Raw genomic sequence first — 16,072 nt, 5'->3', positions numbered from 1 at the left:
TTTATTTAAAATAGAAATCTTTTGTAACAATATACACTAAAGTTCAAAAATCTGGGGTCAGCATTTTTTTTCTTTCCTATTTTGAAAGAAGTTAATACTTTTATTCAGCAAGGTGTTAAATTCATAAATAATTATAGTAAAGTCTTATATTGTTAGAAAAGATTTCTACTTTGAATAAATGCTGTACTTTTTAACATTTTATTCATCAAAAAATCCTGAAAAATGTATGACAAGTTCCACAAAAATATTAAGCAGCACTTACTATTCTAAGAAAGATACAATATAATTTTTTGTGTAATTAGAATGTTAAAGGTTATACAAAGCGTTTCTTAGAACATATACAGACGTTCTTATAACATCATGAGAACGTTCAAATAACATCATAATTTCATTCCGAGAATGTTGTCCTAAGAACGTTTTCTCTCAACTTTATGAGAATATCAAATATTAATAACGTTATATGAACGTTACATAAACATTACTTTAAGAATGTTGTCCATATATAACTTTTAAATGTCTGTAAAAGTTGTGAGAACGTCCCAGTTAGCTGGAAAGGTCATAGTAGCCTATTTGTATTTATTTATTCGTTCGGTCAGCTGAACATTTGGTATATTGTGAACAGCATAGTCTACAATCCACTGAAAACACCCTCACAGCCTGGTCTTCGTTCCTGTCAAAAATTAAACAGCCAGTGGTGCTATACCCTGACTAAGGTGTATAACAATAAGACTCCGGTATGTACGTTTATACTGGAAAGAGGCTTTGGGATAGTGTGTCAGTGAAACTTTGTCAAGTGTTTGTTTCAGAGGAGGGGGCAGGGGCGGAATCAAAGGGTTGCGACTTATTGTTCAGTGCTGAAAGGCAGCTAATGGCCGGCCATCGCAACTCTGGATCTGAAAGCGGCGGGGGGCCTCGGGCTCTTCTGGCACAATACCTCCCCCATCCACTTTCCTGCGGCGCGTCTTCCTGCCGCAATCTGCACCGATCGGCTCTGTCGGGGGTGCACAGCTGTATCGATCAGTCTGCAGAGCTCTTCCAAACTGTAAACAATGTGGAATGAAACAAAAAGCAGGCTTGCCAACTGATTATGCGTTGAAGCCTAAAAGAAAATTTTCGCTACTTATATCAATATAGGCTAGATATATAATGTTATTTTAAGTCGTCAATTTAATTTAACAAATTTATATACTTAAATTGTTTAATATAGCCTACCAAATTCAACTTAAATTCAATTCAACAAACTTTTATATTTATTAGCTATATTTATATAATTTTATTTTATTTATTTGTTGTGGGGGGGGGGGGGGCGATATGGGCGCACATTTCTGCATTTTGAATATAGGATTAAAATTTTTTAATAAATTTAGGATTTCACACCATGATCTGAGACAACTTTTTTTTATGTATTTTTTCATTTTGTGTTTTGGGTTAAATTTTTTTTATGAATTCTTTATTTTATGTTTTGTTCTTTATGGGTTTCATTGACTATTGTGTCTTAATTGTAAAAAAATCCGAATTAATTTCTTATTGGCTATAACTAAAGGTGAACTAAAATGATATTTTTTCCAAAAATGCTCTTGCATGTATAAACGGCTCCTATCAGACTGATTCAACAAGCAGCGTGAAGGTGGGAGATGTGACGCTTGTAATCCAATTGCTTATCAGCAACAGACAAACATTTCACCTTTTAGGCTATGTGTCTCTCTTGGACAAATAGAACAGCAAGTTTTACCGATTATACAGTTTTATGATATATTTTGTTTTATTAAATAAAAAAAAATACATTTTAATGAAATGTGGTAGGCTAAATGGAGTTTAAATGTCATAAAACTTGCTGTTCACTTCGTGAACAAGATAGTGAATTTTCCCACGGATGTCAAGAATTTCAATATCAAGTAAGCTCATTAAGTGCATATTACTGAAACAAAGTTTACTTAATGTGGCATGAATATAAAACACACGTGAATAGGCCTACGTAGTGCTATTTGTATTGTAAATACTCAACATGCAAGCTGGATTTGCCTATTATGCATTTCATCTTATGGATTTTCAAAGGTTTTACTGAAGTTAAATATTTATTAGGAGTAAATGTATGATTTGTGCACTTTTGGAAAATGCAAATATATACAGATACACCTCACATTCCCAAAGACGTCCTCACCCAATGAGAAAACCAAGTTCATTCACAAATTCACCGTCAGCTGTGGCTTATTGTCTCAGGTGACCAATAGGAGAGGAGATGGTTGAGACCCCAGCCTCCAACTCCGATTGATTAGGAAAACCTGTGTGGGACAGGGTCAGAATTGAGATTGGGAAGAGTTGGTGTTGGTGAGTTACTAGAACGTTCTGAAGGCCTAATTGATGGCCGTCACGCAAGGACTGCGCACATTTCCACACAGGCTGAGACTGACACGCACAATCTGAGGCTTCGGAATCTACTTTGGTTTAGTAGGTCTGGTATTTCTACAAGAACATCCTCGCATGGAGCTACTACTGATCGCCGTTTATTGATTAGCCCATCAAAGCAACAGTCTCAACGCTTTCTCGCTTGAAACCTAAAGAACTTTTTTATTTATTTATTTAGGTTATTTTTATTTCTATTTTTTTGAGAAGATGACGGAGAGACCACAGAGCCCGACAGGATCGGACTGCAGACCATATGAGATCAACAGGGCCATGTACCCTCAAGCCTCGGGCCTGGATGGACTTGGCGGTGCGTCCTTGCAGTTCGCGCACGGCATGTTTCAGGATCCAAGCCTGCTTTTTAACAAAGGCCATTTCAACGGAATCAGCCGCCCTGCGACACACCAAACCTTCTTCCCATTTTCAGGAGATTTTAAAACGAGCGATCTGCAAGGCGGTGATTTTGCGCAACCCAAACACTGGTACCCGTTTGCTGCACCCGAGTTCACTGGGCAGGTCGCGGGTGCGACGGCAGCCACCCAGCCGGCGAACATCAGCCCCCCTATCGCTGAAACCAGGGAACAAATCAAGATTCAAGCTGAGGTAAAAACTGAAAAGGATGTTGATGAATATGCCAATGAAGAAAACAGGCCTACGTCACAATATAATCTCACTCCCGGGACATCATCCGTACCCACCGGGGTGAATTATTACACACCCTGGAACCCCTCGTTTTGGCCTGGACTGTCTCATATTACGGCTCCCGCAAATATTTCTCAAGCTCCCCCGACTCCCTCCGCATCATCCCCATCTCTGTCTCCATCTCCACCCGGAAATGGGTTCGAAAGCCCGGGCTTTTTCAACGGGGGCTCCGCGCAAAACATCCCTTCGGGTCAGGCGCAAAGCGCAGCCAGGAGCAGCGGCTCCTCCAGTGGAGGGTGCAGTGATTCTGAGGAGGAGGTGAGGTTTTTGACCTAAACTAAAGGTTTGTTTAGATCTTTGTCGTTTGTGGGTATAAATGAACCACTTTCCATTTACACTTTTAGGAGAATCTTACTACAGAAGATTTGGAACAGTTTGCTAAAGAGCTCAAACACAAACGCATCACTCTGGGCTTCACGCAGGCAGACGTGGGGCTCGCGCTGGGAAACCTGTATGGTGAGTTTGAGGTCTCTGACCATTAGAGCTAAATAAATGTACGAATGAACATTAGTTTCAAGCTAACTGTTTAAACGTTTTTTGTGTGTGTTTCTAGGCAAAATGTTCAGTCAGACGACTATCTGCCGCTTTGAGGCTCTCCAACTTAGTTTCAAGAATATGTGCAAACTGAAGCCGCTGCTCCAGAGGTGGCTGAATGAGGCAGAGAATTCCGAAAACCCTCAGGATGTAAGTACGCTACACTACTGTAGAGGGCGCTCAAAACGGCGTCCTCTGTCGTTGAACTTGATACGGTTTTACCTCAGCTCAGTCGCCTGTTTACTTGGACACGCGGGGGCCATTTCGTCCATTTTTACATTAGACCATATCACACTTCACCATACTGTATACTTTGTGATGTGATATGGTGATCCTACCATTTAGTTACTTCAGAAGTAAACAAAATGGATTTTATTAAGCGTGTTGTTTTTAAGTAAACAAAATGGATTTTATTAAGCGTGTTGAGATAGATAGATAGATTTTACTTTAGACTTTTTTTTCTTCTTGCTAATCGAATTTGCAGCACCTCTGTTGTAGAATATCAAGCTACAAGACAACCCGCAAAACATGTTCGTTATGTAGCCTAATACATATTTAACCGTTCAATACAGTGATTGAATGGTGAGCATGAAGTGTTCCAAAAATGATTGCATAATTGCACTTTGTATAGTTTGTTTAAAAACTTATATTGCCTACATACTCAAGTAGAACAATTTTGTCTCTTATTGACAATTTTTATTTGTATTTTATTTTTTTTTTTATTATTTTTTTTATCTTCCAGATGTACAAAATTGAACGGGTTTTCATAGACACGAGAAAAAGAAAGCGGAGGACCAGTTTGGAAGGCACAGTCCGTTCTGCTCTGGAGTCGTACTTCGTGAAGTGCCCCAAACCCAACACTCTGGAGATCACACATATATCTGATGACCTAGGCCTGGAGAGAGATGTAGGCATGCCTCAAAGTCTTTGGATTCATCATATTTAGATCTGTCAGTGCTTCTAGAACCCATTTGACCTAAACGGTGTATTTTTTTTATTTTTATTATTTTTTTCTTTCTTTAGGTAGTACGTGTGTGGTTCTGCAACCGTAGACAAAAGGGGAAACGTCTAGCGTTGCCCTTTGATGATGAATGCGCTGAAGCACAGTATTACGAGCAGAGTCCCCCACCTCCGCCCCACATGGGTGGCACGGCCCTTTCAGGGCAAGGCTATCCTGGACCAGCCCATCCCGGAGGAGCCCCTGCCCTATACATGCCATCCCTCCATCGACCGGAGGTCTTTAAAAATGTCCTGCATCCTGGACTGGTGGGTCATCTCACCAGCTAAACAGGTGCTTGCCAAATTTTAAATAGAGATGCTCCAAGCCGAGCTATGCATAAAATCAGCCATATGATTTATTTTTATGTAAACATTGCATCTGTTTATTTGGTTCTTTTCCATACGTGTCTTGGAACGCTCTGATTGTATAGTGTCTGGTTTATACTTGACCTTGTATACTAGCAGCCTAATGCGTTTGCACATGAAGTCAAAGGTTCAGATATGATTTTTAAAGTAGTTTTTATGATGTTTTGCTCCTGTATCAATTTTTAATGTACATATGTTTGTCTTATCATTCAATATTTGATGATTTCCAAAGTCTATTTCCATATTTGTCTTCATACTTTGTAGTTTTTCTCCACATTTCTATGTGAGCTGGCAGCAAATTCAAGGTCTTGGAACTTGTATTTTGACTAATTACTTGATTTTTAAAGAGATGGATCTTTTTTTTATTATAATTTGGAGGAGACCTTTTTTAGATGGTTTGCAAAGGACATCAGTCACTGTTCTTTTCTCTAAATGCTTGCACTCTCCCATCTCCAATTGAAAATAATTCTAGGTGTAATTTTTATCAGGGTGATTTATAGATAAAATTTGCTGCCAGTTTGGAAGCCTCTCTGTGGAGGTCGTGTGCCTTATCTTTTTGGTGTGTTCATCATGCATGCTCATCCCTATGCAATGTAAATGAAAAGCCACATTTGATAATTTATTGAAACTCTGCTCAACAAATACAATATCATTGGGTAGCAATTAAACCATTTCCACTGACAGTCACTTCTTGTTTGTTTTTGGGACTAAATTAACCTGTTGCTCTTAACACTTGTTTTACAGATGAAGTATCTTGGTTTAAAACAATATTTCAGGGTCCAAATGTTTTATTGTATATCAACTGGCAATCCAACACAGAACCAGAATCTATACACAGGATATATATAAGCATGTTGACAGGAGAGGAAGCAAGGTTTGCACATTGTGGTTTCAGTTTGGCATCATGGCCCCAGCAGCATAGATAGCAATATAACTTTTCTGTGTTCTTATGCTTGCACAGGTGCACACCAATGCTCAGTGCTTAATTATACATAAATGGTGCTGCTGATGCTGTTAGCATGAATTCAAATAAAATACTGAATCATGTAACATGTAAAGTGCTTAGTGGCTATTCACAAGGAACATTTTTGCCTTTCGCTGCACTGCTTTCCCATTGTTTTTCTATGTAAGCGTGTGCTAGATGGAAACATTTGCCCATTGTGCTCATGTTTTATTCAGCATTTCGCACGACTATAAATGAGCCGCAAGTTAAAAAGTTCAACTCTTAAAAAAGCATGTATTTAGACTGCTCCCTCCTGTTTTTAAACTTAAAAAGCATTCTGTGTGAATGGCCCCTTTGGGGCTACGTTTTCACATTCTACTGCACTGTGTTCTAAAAATGGTCTTTTGACACTTCGCTTTTTCCTCTTGTGACTCACGCGTTTGCATTCCGCTGCATTGTTTTTCCACAGATTTTCTATTTAAACATGCTAGATGGACTTCTTTGCATTTTGCATAAGACATCTTTCTAAAAATGCCGCTTTCAAATAGTCTAGACCTTGCATTTTTTCATTCCACTACCCTGTTGTTTTTTTTTTTTTTTTTTTTTTTGTGCATTTTTGCTTTGCTGCTTTTCTATTCTATTTCTGTCATGCGCTAATAGACATCTTTGACTGTTTGTCTCGCATCTTCTGCAGCATCTCACCAACGACATGTTCTAAAAACGCAGGGCTCAAGATAAAAGTTCCCCTTCACGTTTTTTTCCGCCCATTGCACTACCCTGTTTCTTGTTTTTTTTTTTTTTTTTCTCCACTGCATTGCCTTTAAAAAATATCCCCCCACCATGTAAACATGCTCTAGATGGACATCTTTGACCTTTTAACCATGCTTGCATCTTGCAACTTTTGAAGCATTACATACACTACAGTGTTCCAAAAATACAACAGTTAAGTTAAAAGTTTACTTAAAAAAAAAACCTAGACCTTGTACTTCTGAATTCTGAATGTTTTCAATAGTTTTTCAATGCACGCACTAGACAAACATGGTTGAACATTGCACTTTTGTCTTTCATCTTTTGCAGCATTTTGCGAATGACACAGTATTCTAAAACCAGATCTCAAGCTGAAAGAAATTCCACTTTTAGATAAAGTCTTCAGACTGAGTCTTTTTTTTTTTTTAGTCTTTTTTTTTTTTTTTTGCAAAAATTGGTTCTGTGTGAACGGCCCCTTAAAATGTCATCTACCATTTTGCCCATGCTCTCAGATCCTCATAAACCTTTTGAGTTGGAAATTGTTTGTAGATGGGACAAATATTGCACAATCGTTCTCTCCAGTCTGTATATAATTTGACCATATAATCTCGTCTCCAGGTAAAATATGCATTATACTTCTCTGGATCTTTAGTTAGGCCTTTCAAATACTCAGCCAGGGCCTTTATAGATTTAAAATCATCCACATGGATGAAGGAATTCGGAGGTGCCACGGCTTCATAGTCTCTGCGTGAGGGTCCTAGCACCACAGGCACGGCCCCAGCCTGGAAAGCGTTTCTCCAGAGCTTCTCTGTGATATACTGTGGAGACTGTGTGTTTTCAAAGGCTAGGTAGAAATAACAGTGTGAAATCGTTGGAAGCAGTGCCTCCTTTGGTAGAGGTTTTCTGGTGAAAAGGCCATACAATTGCACATTGAGGTTCTTCTTTAGCTCCTGGAACACTCCGCTCCTCTTGTGCCATTTTTGGTAGTTGCTAACCACCCAACAGGCTTCATAACTCTTGTTTTTTGGGATAACAAAGTCTAGACCTGGTTTCTTTCTCTGTAACAGCTTTCCATAGGGCACAGTGATGTCGGCATGGGAGTTATATGTCATGGTGAGGTTGAAAAGGTTGTTGTATGGTAATAAGTTGCCGTTGTTTTGTGGCGCTTCTAAAGAAAGCCATACCCACCTCTGTTTGCCGGGCCGATGGAGATGCACTGGAAGGTGCTGTCTATGCCGCTTCAGCTCAAAGTGATGAAAGACCACTAGATCGGCGCTCTCATAGAGAGTGCGATTGTCCACTAGCACACATCCAGAGATGCCGTAGTCTCTCAGACACACGTCCCCCGCAAGGCTGTACCGGGTGCCATACGGCCAGTGCCATAACAGGATGGTGATATTATTTGGGAGTGATGCATTGCTGCCATTCAGATGTTGTTGTTTATCATCCACCGGCAACCAACTGTAGATAAAGCTGATGGTCAGGAATAAAATGAGGAGAGTCTTTGGGGCTTGCAGATGCCTTTTCCTCCACTTTGCTATACATCTTATGCTGGAGCCCATAAGTGTGCTGTGGAAGTAGCAGAACTGGTCATTAGTTTGTGGTTTGTTTTGGTTGGACATCATGCAAGGTCTTAACGTATAACTTGTGGTTTTGTCAAAGTCAGTATCCGTGCCATTGTCTTCCTTTCTGAAAATGATAAGAGGTGTGACCATAGAGGGAGTGTCTCTTCTCTCGCTTTCTGACTTTGAGTCAAGAAATTGTAATGCCATGCAAATGCTGTTAAAATTAACACTAGCACTTCAGAAAATAAAACATTTTCCCTTTGTTTTCCTTTTCTCTTTGCTAAAAGCCTAATGTGGTATCTGTGCAAAAAAAGTTCAGAATAGCTTTTGCTACACAAAATCAAATAGAACACATAAAGAAATGAAAAGTACGTTTGAATCAGTGTTATTTTAGTATTATGTATAAACTATATTTTATTCGTATTTATTTATATTTTGAATTATATTTGGTATTTATTTTATTTTATTTCCAAAAGTGTTGTTTTAGTTTGTTAACCGGAATCACTGTTTTATCCCCAAAAGTTTTAAATCAAGTATATTCAGATGAGATAAAGACTGCGGTCATGTTAATAACCTAATAAAACCTGTATTTTAGATCAAGAATATCATCTCATATGGGCCACACATGACACGCCAAACACTTTGGTAATTCCCCTTTCATCAGACACTTTTGCACACAAATTAATAATGCAGCTGCAAATATTGTACTTCTAAAATAGCTTTGATAAATGAAAACATTTACTTTTGTGTAATGCTGTCAAAAATACTTAGTGCGCTAATTTTTTTTTCACTCATTTTTGTTTCATAAACAGTAAAAGATGATGATCACATTCCAGCAAAAAAGAACAAAAGAGATCTGCTGAGATGATGCTTTGTACTTCGGGAATGTAAGAGAAAGGACATAAAAGACAAATGCTTGTATGAAAAAATACAGAAGATCTAAAGAACATTAAAATCTAAAGCACATTAAAAAAAACAATAGATGGCATAATTCTTACCTGTGTGGGCAAAGTGTCTTGTGAGGAAGACCGCAGCTGTCAAGTCCCTCGAGAAAAGATGCAATTTGGAGGATAGGTGGAGGCCTGTCCTGTCATTTAGTGATGGAAAGATTTGTGAAATGACTCAATCTCAAAGGAAACGACAGCTTCCTGTTAAGATCAGTCTTATGTTCTCCCTTTCAGATATCTTCCCCTCCCATTTTGCATCGCCCCTTGATCATTAAAGCATCTAACCTGACACGAGCCACATTTCCTTATTAACAGTTCAAGACTGTAGAACACGATGTATTGCCTTTCAGTGCAACATGCTGTCTAATAAAAGGCTGCTTGATGTTTACCACCTGACATTAAGTATTGAATTTACTACAAACCATTGCTGAAAGAGCAGGACGAGTGAGAAACGTGGCATGAGCTTTTTCAATTCTGTGAGTATCAGTGCATTTATCAGTGTCTGTTGTGTGGTTGTGGTTTCTGAATTCTGTGCAGAGGGCACTAAAATACTACAGTAGGAGGAAGTGAGTGTTTTCGAAACTCTTCGCTTCACTCTAACACATTCATCCTCACCTTGTTGCCGCCTGTGCCTTTATTTAGAGAAGTGAAAAGTGACTGTTGCAAACTTTTTTTTGTTATGTCCCCCAAGAAAAAAGACCTGTAGAAATATCCTCAAAAAGTCAGAAATATGAGTAAAAACAATGTGATATCACTGTTGGGCGTGCATAGGGTCATTTGAGATTTTTCCATCTACTCTATTGTAATATATAAAAAATAATAAACTTATAAATAAAGAGAGAGACAACATAAAGAACAAAACTTGTTGGATAATGACAACTTTCCACTGTAGTGCTGCTTTACTGCTGAATAAACATCATTTCATAATTTAATGAACTTTGCACTATTATTGAACTAAACTGAATCATCACTGAACTGGAAAACGTAACTATTTTGCGAGGTGGCGATTTCATATGAATTCATTTGAGGTGAATCGCACAAAAATGTAAGATTGTAGAAAAAAGTAACCATGAAGGCCGTCCCTAAACAACTTTCACATGGAGAAGAGATCATAAGACTTCATATGAATTAGCCTCTATTAATTAAAACATAAAATATGATTGCTAAGATTGTGTTAAATAATCACGCTTTTATTATGTTGAGCTACTTTATAGTTGAACTGATTTTGCTTCATAATTAATGAACTTGGCAACATTCACACTACTAAACTACACTGAATCAATACTGAACAGAACTGAGTTGAATAATGACACCAGTCTATTAAGAGCTGCTTTACAGCTGAACTTATACTTGTTTAATGATTTGAAACAATCTGTCTAAAGCACTGTACATAAATGCGACTTGACTTAAAGACAAGAAATCATTAGATGAAACGCTCTCAACTCCTCATATTCATGTTATTAGTATTAAAAAGTGTGTTTTCGGAACTCTAATCACTTATTTTTGTCTCTTGCTTTAAACAACAGACTAAGCATTGCATCAACGACCTACTGAAAATATCAGCTGAGCCAAGCATGACTTTTAGGAAATGTTGACCAACATGTTCTCTCTGGTTAATGTGGTTGACCAATGCTGTTTTGCAATTTTGCAGTCAAAAACTGTGTTGTCATTTAGTCATCCTCATTTCAAAATCTGTATGACCTTGTTTCTTCTGTGGAACATGAAAAAAAATGTTGTTTTTGACCCCACTGACGTTGCATGGGCAAAAACAACTGAAACATCCCTTACAATATTTTCATTTTTGCTTCACAGAAGAAAGAAAGTCATGTTTTCATTTTGCGTTTGCTGTTGTATTAAGGTGAAGTCAGAATGTCATGTACTCTAATGTTGTGCCTCAGAGTTACATTACCCAAACTCAACACTAGAGGGCAGTGTTACTTTTCTTTTCTTCTTTCTTTCTTTTTATTTTTTTTTAAAGCACTAAAATTACCCTTAAACTCTCATCACCGGATTTAAGTGTATTTTTTTTTTTTTTTTCAAAATAATAATTTCAGATGTCTGAACAATCAGTTTCTTGTTCACATCAGATTTGAATTTCTCATTGATGCACATGGCTTTTTGATCAAAATAGAGTTGATTCTCAATTAAACTGTCAACCTCTTCACAACTTCTAAGCATTCTTTCATCTTGTGAGCCATCATATGGAAAATGATCCATTCAATTATCAAAATCATGCGTGCATATTCCATAAATAGGCTATCTGACATGGAATGGTTGTAATGTCTGCTAAATTGACATATGGCCTGCCATTAGGTTTGCAAAGGGGCAGAAAATTTACACCAGCATTAGTATCATTTTACGTGCCTGCCGAAGTTTGAGATGAATTTTAATATATCCTGCGCACTTTATGACTTAAAATTGTTAAAAAAAATCCAAAAATATTTGTTTCAGAATGCTGAACATATTTACAGTTTATTATTTATTCAGTTTAGCTAAATAGAGGTCTGTGTTTTGGGTGAATATTTAACCGCGCCTGCTTTTGGCATCTAACCTTAATGGTATGATTATCCTGGTAATTTTTACAAGGGGTGATACTCTAATTTTCCAGATTAAAACTGGTTCAGTTGACGTTTCTTTAATTCTTTACTAAAAGTTAATTGACTCAGACTATTTTGAACAAAGGCGGTGATTCAGGACATTTGTCCTCTGTGTTAACATGTAGTAGCTTGTGTTTAAAGGAGTGTTTGAATAAAGTATTTTGGTTCATTTAGTGATTCTTTTAGCTACCAATAACGAAACAGGGCTTTTAGCTCTTCACCATATTTAAATTTGGCAGAATTTCACAGATTTCCCCAAAAATCAGTGCACAAAACTGTAGTAATTTTTTTTTAAATCATAATGTTGGCATAATTCAAGAACCTTGGTTTAGTGTGTCTATATATATATATATATATATATATATAATATATATATATATATATATATATATATATATATATATTGCATTTTGAAACAGTTGCCATGTTTGTTTGTTGTTGTTTTTTTGTGAAAACAAAAAACATTGGTGTGGTTACAACATATAATACAAATTGAAACAATACGTTTTCAAATTAATGATTTGTCATACACGGCTAAATGCTAGAGTTTATGTCACACCTCATTCCAGTAAAAAATCACGCTCTCCCTTTTTTCACTGGAGTATCTTTACCATCAAACAAAATTCTTCAGCAGTGACCAACAATATAGAAATTAAAAGTATCGTTTCAGTTTTGATGCCACAAAGTGTTAAACAAATAACCATAACCACAGAAAAAAGAGGGTGTGCATGAAGCTATACATTTTCATCAAAAGTCCAATCCAAAAATTAAAATCAGTTATCATTTACTTGCTCATTATAAGTAAAATAGAGGGTTTGAATTAATTTATAATGCAGCATGAACATACAATGAAACATCTCCTTCTGTGGTCTATAGAAGAAAAACAAAATCATGTGTTTGAAACAGCATAATGTGTAAATGATAACAGTATTTTTATTTTTGGGTAAACTTGGGTAAAATGACTATAGACAGTGTCTATGCCTATATAGCAGTGGAGAATGATGGGAGTAGGACGGAACAGAGCAGTTTGGAGAGAAACTCGCTATGACTAAAGCAGTAGAGAATGAGGGAAGATACAGGTTGGACAGGTTGGGCCAGTGGGCAAGTATTCCGAACACTCAAGACCAATGGGGTGTGGTGGGAGTTTTTCGGTTCTGAAAGGAAAACGATAGAAACTGCAGTTGGGAGAGGAAGAAGGAAAGGTGCTGCTTTTAGTGCAATCAATACAACTTAATTCTTCAGAGGTCCAAGCAGAAGACAGACACATCCAAGTGTGAACACGTGACGAGAAGTGGATTCTAAGCAGGCTCTGAGGTGGATTGATGTAAACTGACCTGATCCTCCTAAGACAGCAAGAGATCCTGGGCAACTGAGACGCTGCCACAGAAAGAGGAGGAGGTAGAGGAGGACCAGAGATGGCTGAAGCAGCGAAGATTGAACTGTTTGTCAAGGTTAGAGCTTAAATAGTCAAATACTCTCAAATAGTCAATTTGTTGTTGTGCTTAACTTGATTTCTTAAGATATAAGATGTAAAAGTTTCTCTTGTGATCTAACCATTGCTCAAAATGGTTTCTTCCAATCATTCCTATGACATAATCCTTGAAAACAACATTGGTGGCCTTGAACTGGTCTTGCTGAATTTAGTACTTATGATAAGATCTGAACAAAGGCTAAATTATTTTATGCAAAAACATGAACATTTTAATACTAATGCCTGTAAATGTTATGGTGCTTTTTCAGGAAGTAGTTCCATGTTTCTACTTGTACATTAAATAATTTCCATTTTAGGAGTTTTAAAGGGTTGCTAACTGAATGTTATCTTCAGGCAAGCGATGATGGTGAAAGTGTTGGTAACTGCCCATTTTGTCAGCGGCTCTTCATGATTCTCTGGCTGAAGGGGGTCAACTTCACCCTCACTACAGTGGACATGAAGAGGTGAGAGATGCCAACATCGGGATGACAGTTCTTCTCAGATTCTCCTAGACAACAATGAGATTAAATGGGGTGCTAAATTGAGATCTACAGAAGATATTTTCTTTTTCTCTAGAGATAAGGGCCCCAGTAATCTCACACATCTTTTTTTTTTATTTTTAAGGAAAAAAAAAGATCTCAACAATGTCTCAAACTGTATTTAGTTATGCAATCAGAGATTTAATATAATCTCAAACATTTCTCATTAAGTTCCTTCAAAAATGATCTGTTTATTTATGTTTTCTTTGTTTCTAGAGCTCCAGAGGTACTAAAGGACTTGGCTCCAGGTTCTCAGCCCCCTTTCCTCATCTATAACGGAGAGGTCCGTACTGACACCAACAAAATTGAAGAGTTTCTAGAAGAGACCCTTGCTCCCCCACAGTGAGTAGCATTCACCAGATCAAAGATTTCAAGTATTTCGTTGTGAGCTCCTGAAATATACAAGAATTCCTGAAAAATGTATCTTACTGTTTGTACAAAATGTCTTCCACTACAAATTCAACCTTTTACATAATGAAATGGAAAATAAAAATCACCCAGTAAGCTTGTTTTGCATTGTTTTTGCATTACAGCTTTCCCAAGTTATGCTGCCGCTATAAGGAGTCTAACACAGCAGGAGATGACATCTTTCACAAATTCTCGGCATACATCAAAAACCCCAATCCTGGGCTCAATGACAGTAAGGGTCACCCTTCTCTGAAGTTTTTTGGCCAGTGAACAGTAAAGTCTGTAACTGATCAGAAGGCAGTGAATCTTAGAAATTAGCCTCAAGACATTTTATGTTTGAAATATGGAGGCTGTCACTTCTAAAGCATTTGGGAAAACTTGTTGCTCTAATTGGTATATAATATACTCAAAGATAGATAGATAGATAGATAGATAGATAGATAGATAGATAGATATGTATTTGAATATCAATACATTGATGGTATGGTTAATGTGTGCCTTTCAGTGCTGGAGAAGAAATTTCTAAAGAGTTTGATGAAGTTGGATCAATACTTGTTGACTCCTCTTCCTCATGAGCTGGACCAGAATCCAGATTTATCCCAATCCACAAGACATTACCTGGACGGAAATGCGCTCTCTCTTGCTGACTGCAACCTGCTTCCAAAACTGCACATTGTCAAGGTTCTTGGTCATTTTTTTTCCCATTTAGATGAAAAATTCAGTAAAGTGTATATTGTAGTGCTGATATAATACAGTTGATATTTAGTGGAGGGAATGAAGTGATGTAGTCATGTAGTTTATAGATCTAAATGTTTTGTTGACTTTATAGGTGGTGTGCAAGAAGTACCGTGGTTTTGAGATCCCTGCAGAGCTAAAAGGTCTCACAAAGTATTTGGACAAAGCATACAAGGAGGATGTGTTCCACCTCACCTGCCCCAAAGACAAGGAGATTCTGCTTGCCTACCATTCAGTGGCCAAATATCTCAACAAGTAAAACTGGACTTCAAAGGAGGAGGAGGACAAAGCTTGTGTGGAATCTTTTTGTAAAGGTTTTTTTTTTTTTTTTTGGTCTAATGTGTACCCCAAAACTGCCTTTATTATAAATATATTCTTAATGGGAATTTTGGTTATCAGAGTATATTATGGGTGGAGGTTGCTTTCGTTCATCATTTAAAAACCACAATTGTGAATACCAGATGCCTGCCTTATTTGTTCCTGCCATTTTTAGTATTTAAATGTGTTTTACATTTGTCTGTGGTTTTGATGGATTACTTGTGTTTGATAGCCACTCATTTAGAAACGTCTGTCAATGTTGTTTTTAAATCTGTGTGAAATGAGACATAATTGGTCTGAAATTCTACCCCATGAGAAAAAAGAAGACAAAGCACTAGACAACAGTGATGTTATTGATGTCAAAGGACTCTCTTGAAACGTCCAGAATGTATAAAACAGCTTGCAAACCAATAAAATTCTTATGGAAGAAAAGTGCTCAACTAGATATATTTGGTCAAGCTAAGAGAACTTACAGAAACACAAATTTACACTGAGTTGTCTCACCACTTTTCCTACTGTCAACAAGACCAAATGTGGGCTGTTACATAATTAGTAGTATACATATGCATGTTTTTGAATGAATTTTATTTATTTATTTTTTTTGTGTCTTATGCGCGACATAAAACAATATTAATATGTTTTGTGTAAATATGAAACACCAACACTGTTAGAGCACGTTAATATTCGTAATACAATTTAATATTAAGGACATTTACTTTTAGTTTTATTACACTCCACACATTTTTTTTTTAATGTTATTGGTATTATCTTGGTATTGTGTATGCATGCAAAACAAAA

General features: G+C 37.1%; 2 protein-coding genes and 1 pseudogene across 2 annotated transcripts; 2 read left to right on the top strand and 1 right to left on the bottom strand.

Moving 5' to 3' along the window:
- The first annotated feature begins 2,254 nt into the window (after positions 1-2,254).
- Positions 2,255-5,685, top strand: LOC109046005 (annotated as a pseudogene).
- LOC109087706 (alpha-(1,3)-fucosyltransferase 7-like) lies at positions 5,611-9,400 on the bottom strand. Its single transcript, XM_019101909.2, has 2 exons — positions 9,258-9,400; positions 5,611-8,263 (listed from the first exon to the last, which is right to left on the bottom strand). The coding sequence occupies exon 2, from the start codon at positions 8,254-8,256 to the stop codon at positions 7,183-7,185; it is 1,074 nt and encodes a 357-aa protein (XP_018957454.1). The 5' UTR covers positions 8,257-8,263; positions 9,258-9,400; the 3' UTR covers positions 5,611-7,182.
- A 141-nt stretch (positions 9,401-9,541) lies between these two features.
- LOC109087707 (chloride intracellular channel protein 4-like) lies at positions 9,542-15,706 on the top strand. The gene is made up of 7 exons (XM_042778815.1): positions 9,542-9,682; positions 13,046-13,254; positions 13,629-13,738; positions 14,030-14,155; positions 14,347-14,453; positions 14,727-14,902; positions 15,051-15,706. Exons 2-7 carry the CDS (start codon positions 13,219-13,221, stop codon positions 15,213-15,215), a joined length of 720 nt encoding a protein of 239 aa, XP_042634749.1. The 5' UTR covers positions 9,542-9,682; positions 13,046-13,218; the 3' UTR covers positions 15,216-15,706.
- The last annotated feature ends 366 nt before the right edge of the window (positions 15,707-16,072 follow it).

This window comes from Cyprinus carpio, chromosome A21 (assembly GCF_018340385.1).
Source record: "Cyprinus carpio isolate SPL01 chromosome A21, ASM1834038v1, whole genome shotgun sequence".
Taxonomy (NCBI): Eukaryota; Metazoa; Chordata; class Actinopteri; order Cypriniformes; family Cyprinidae; genus Cyprinus; species Cyprinus carpio.
The sequence above is the reverse complement of the archived record's forward strand: the minus strand, read 5'-3'. Positions and strand labels throughout refer to the sequence as shown.

Coding starts and splice junctions, on each gene's coding strand:
- LOC109087706 (XM_019101909.2), bottom strand. CDS start 8,256: ATGGGCTCCAGCATAAGATGTATAGCAAAGTGGAGGAAAAGGCATCTG.
- LOC109087707 (XM_042778815.1), top strand. CDS start 13,219: ATGGCTGAAGCAGCGAAGATTGAACTGTTTGTCAAG. Junction 13,255..13,628: donor AGATTGAACTGTTTGTCAAG/GTTAGAGCTTAA, acceptor TGTTATCTTCAG/GCAAGCGATGATGGTGAAAG. Junction 14,903..15,050: donor CAAAACTGCACATTGTCAAG/GTTCTTGGTCAT, acceptor TTGACTTTATAG/GTGGTGTGCAAGAAGTACCG.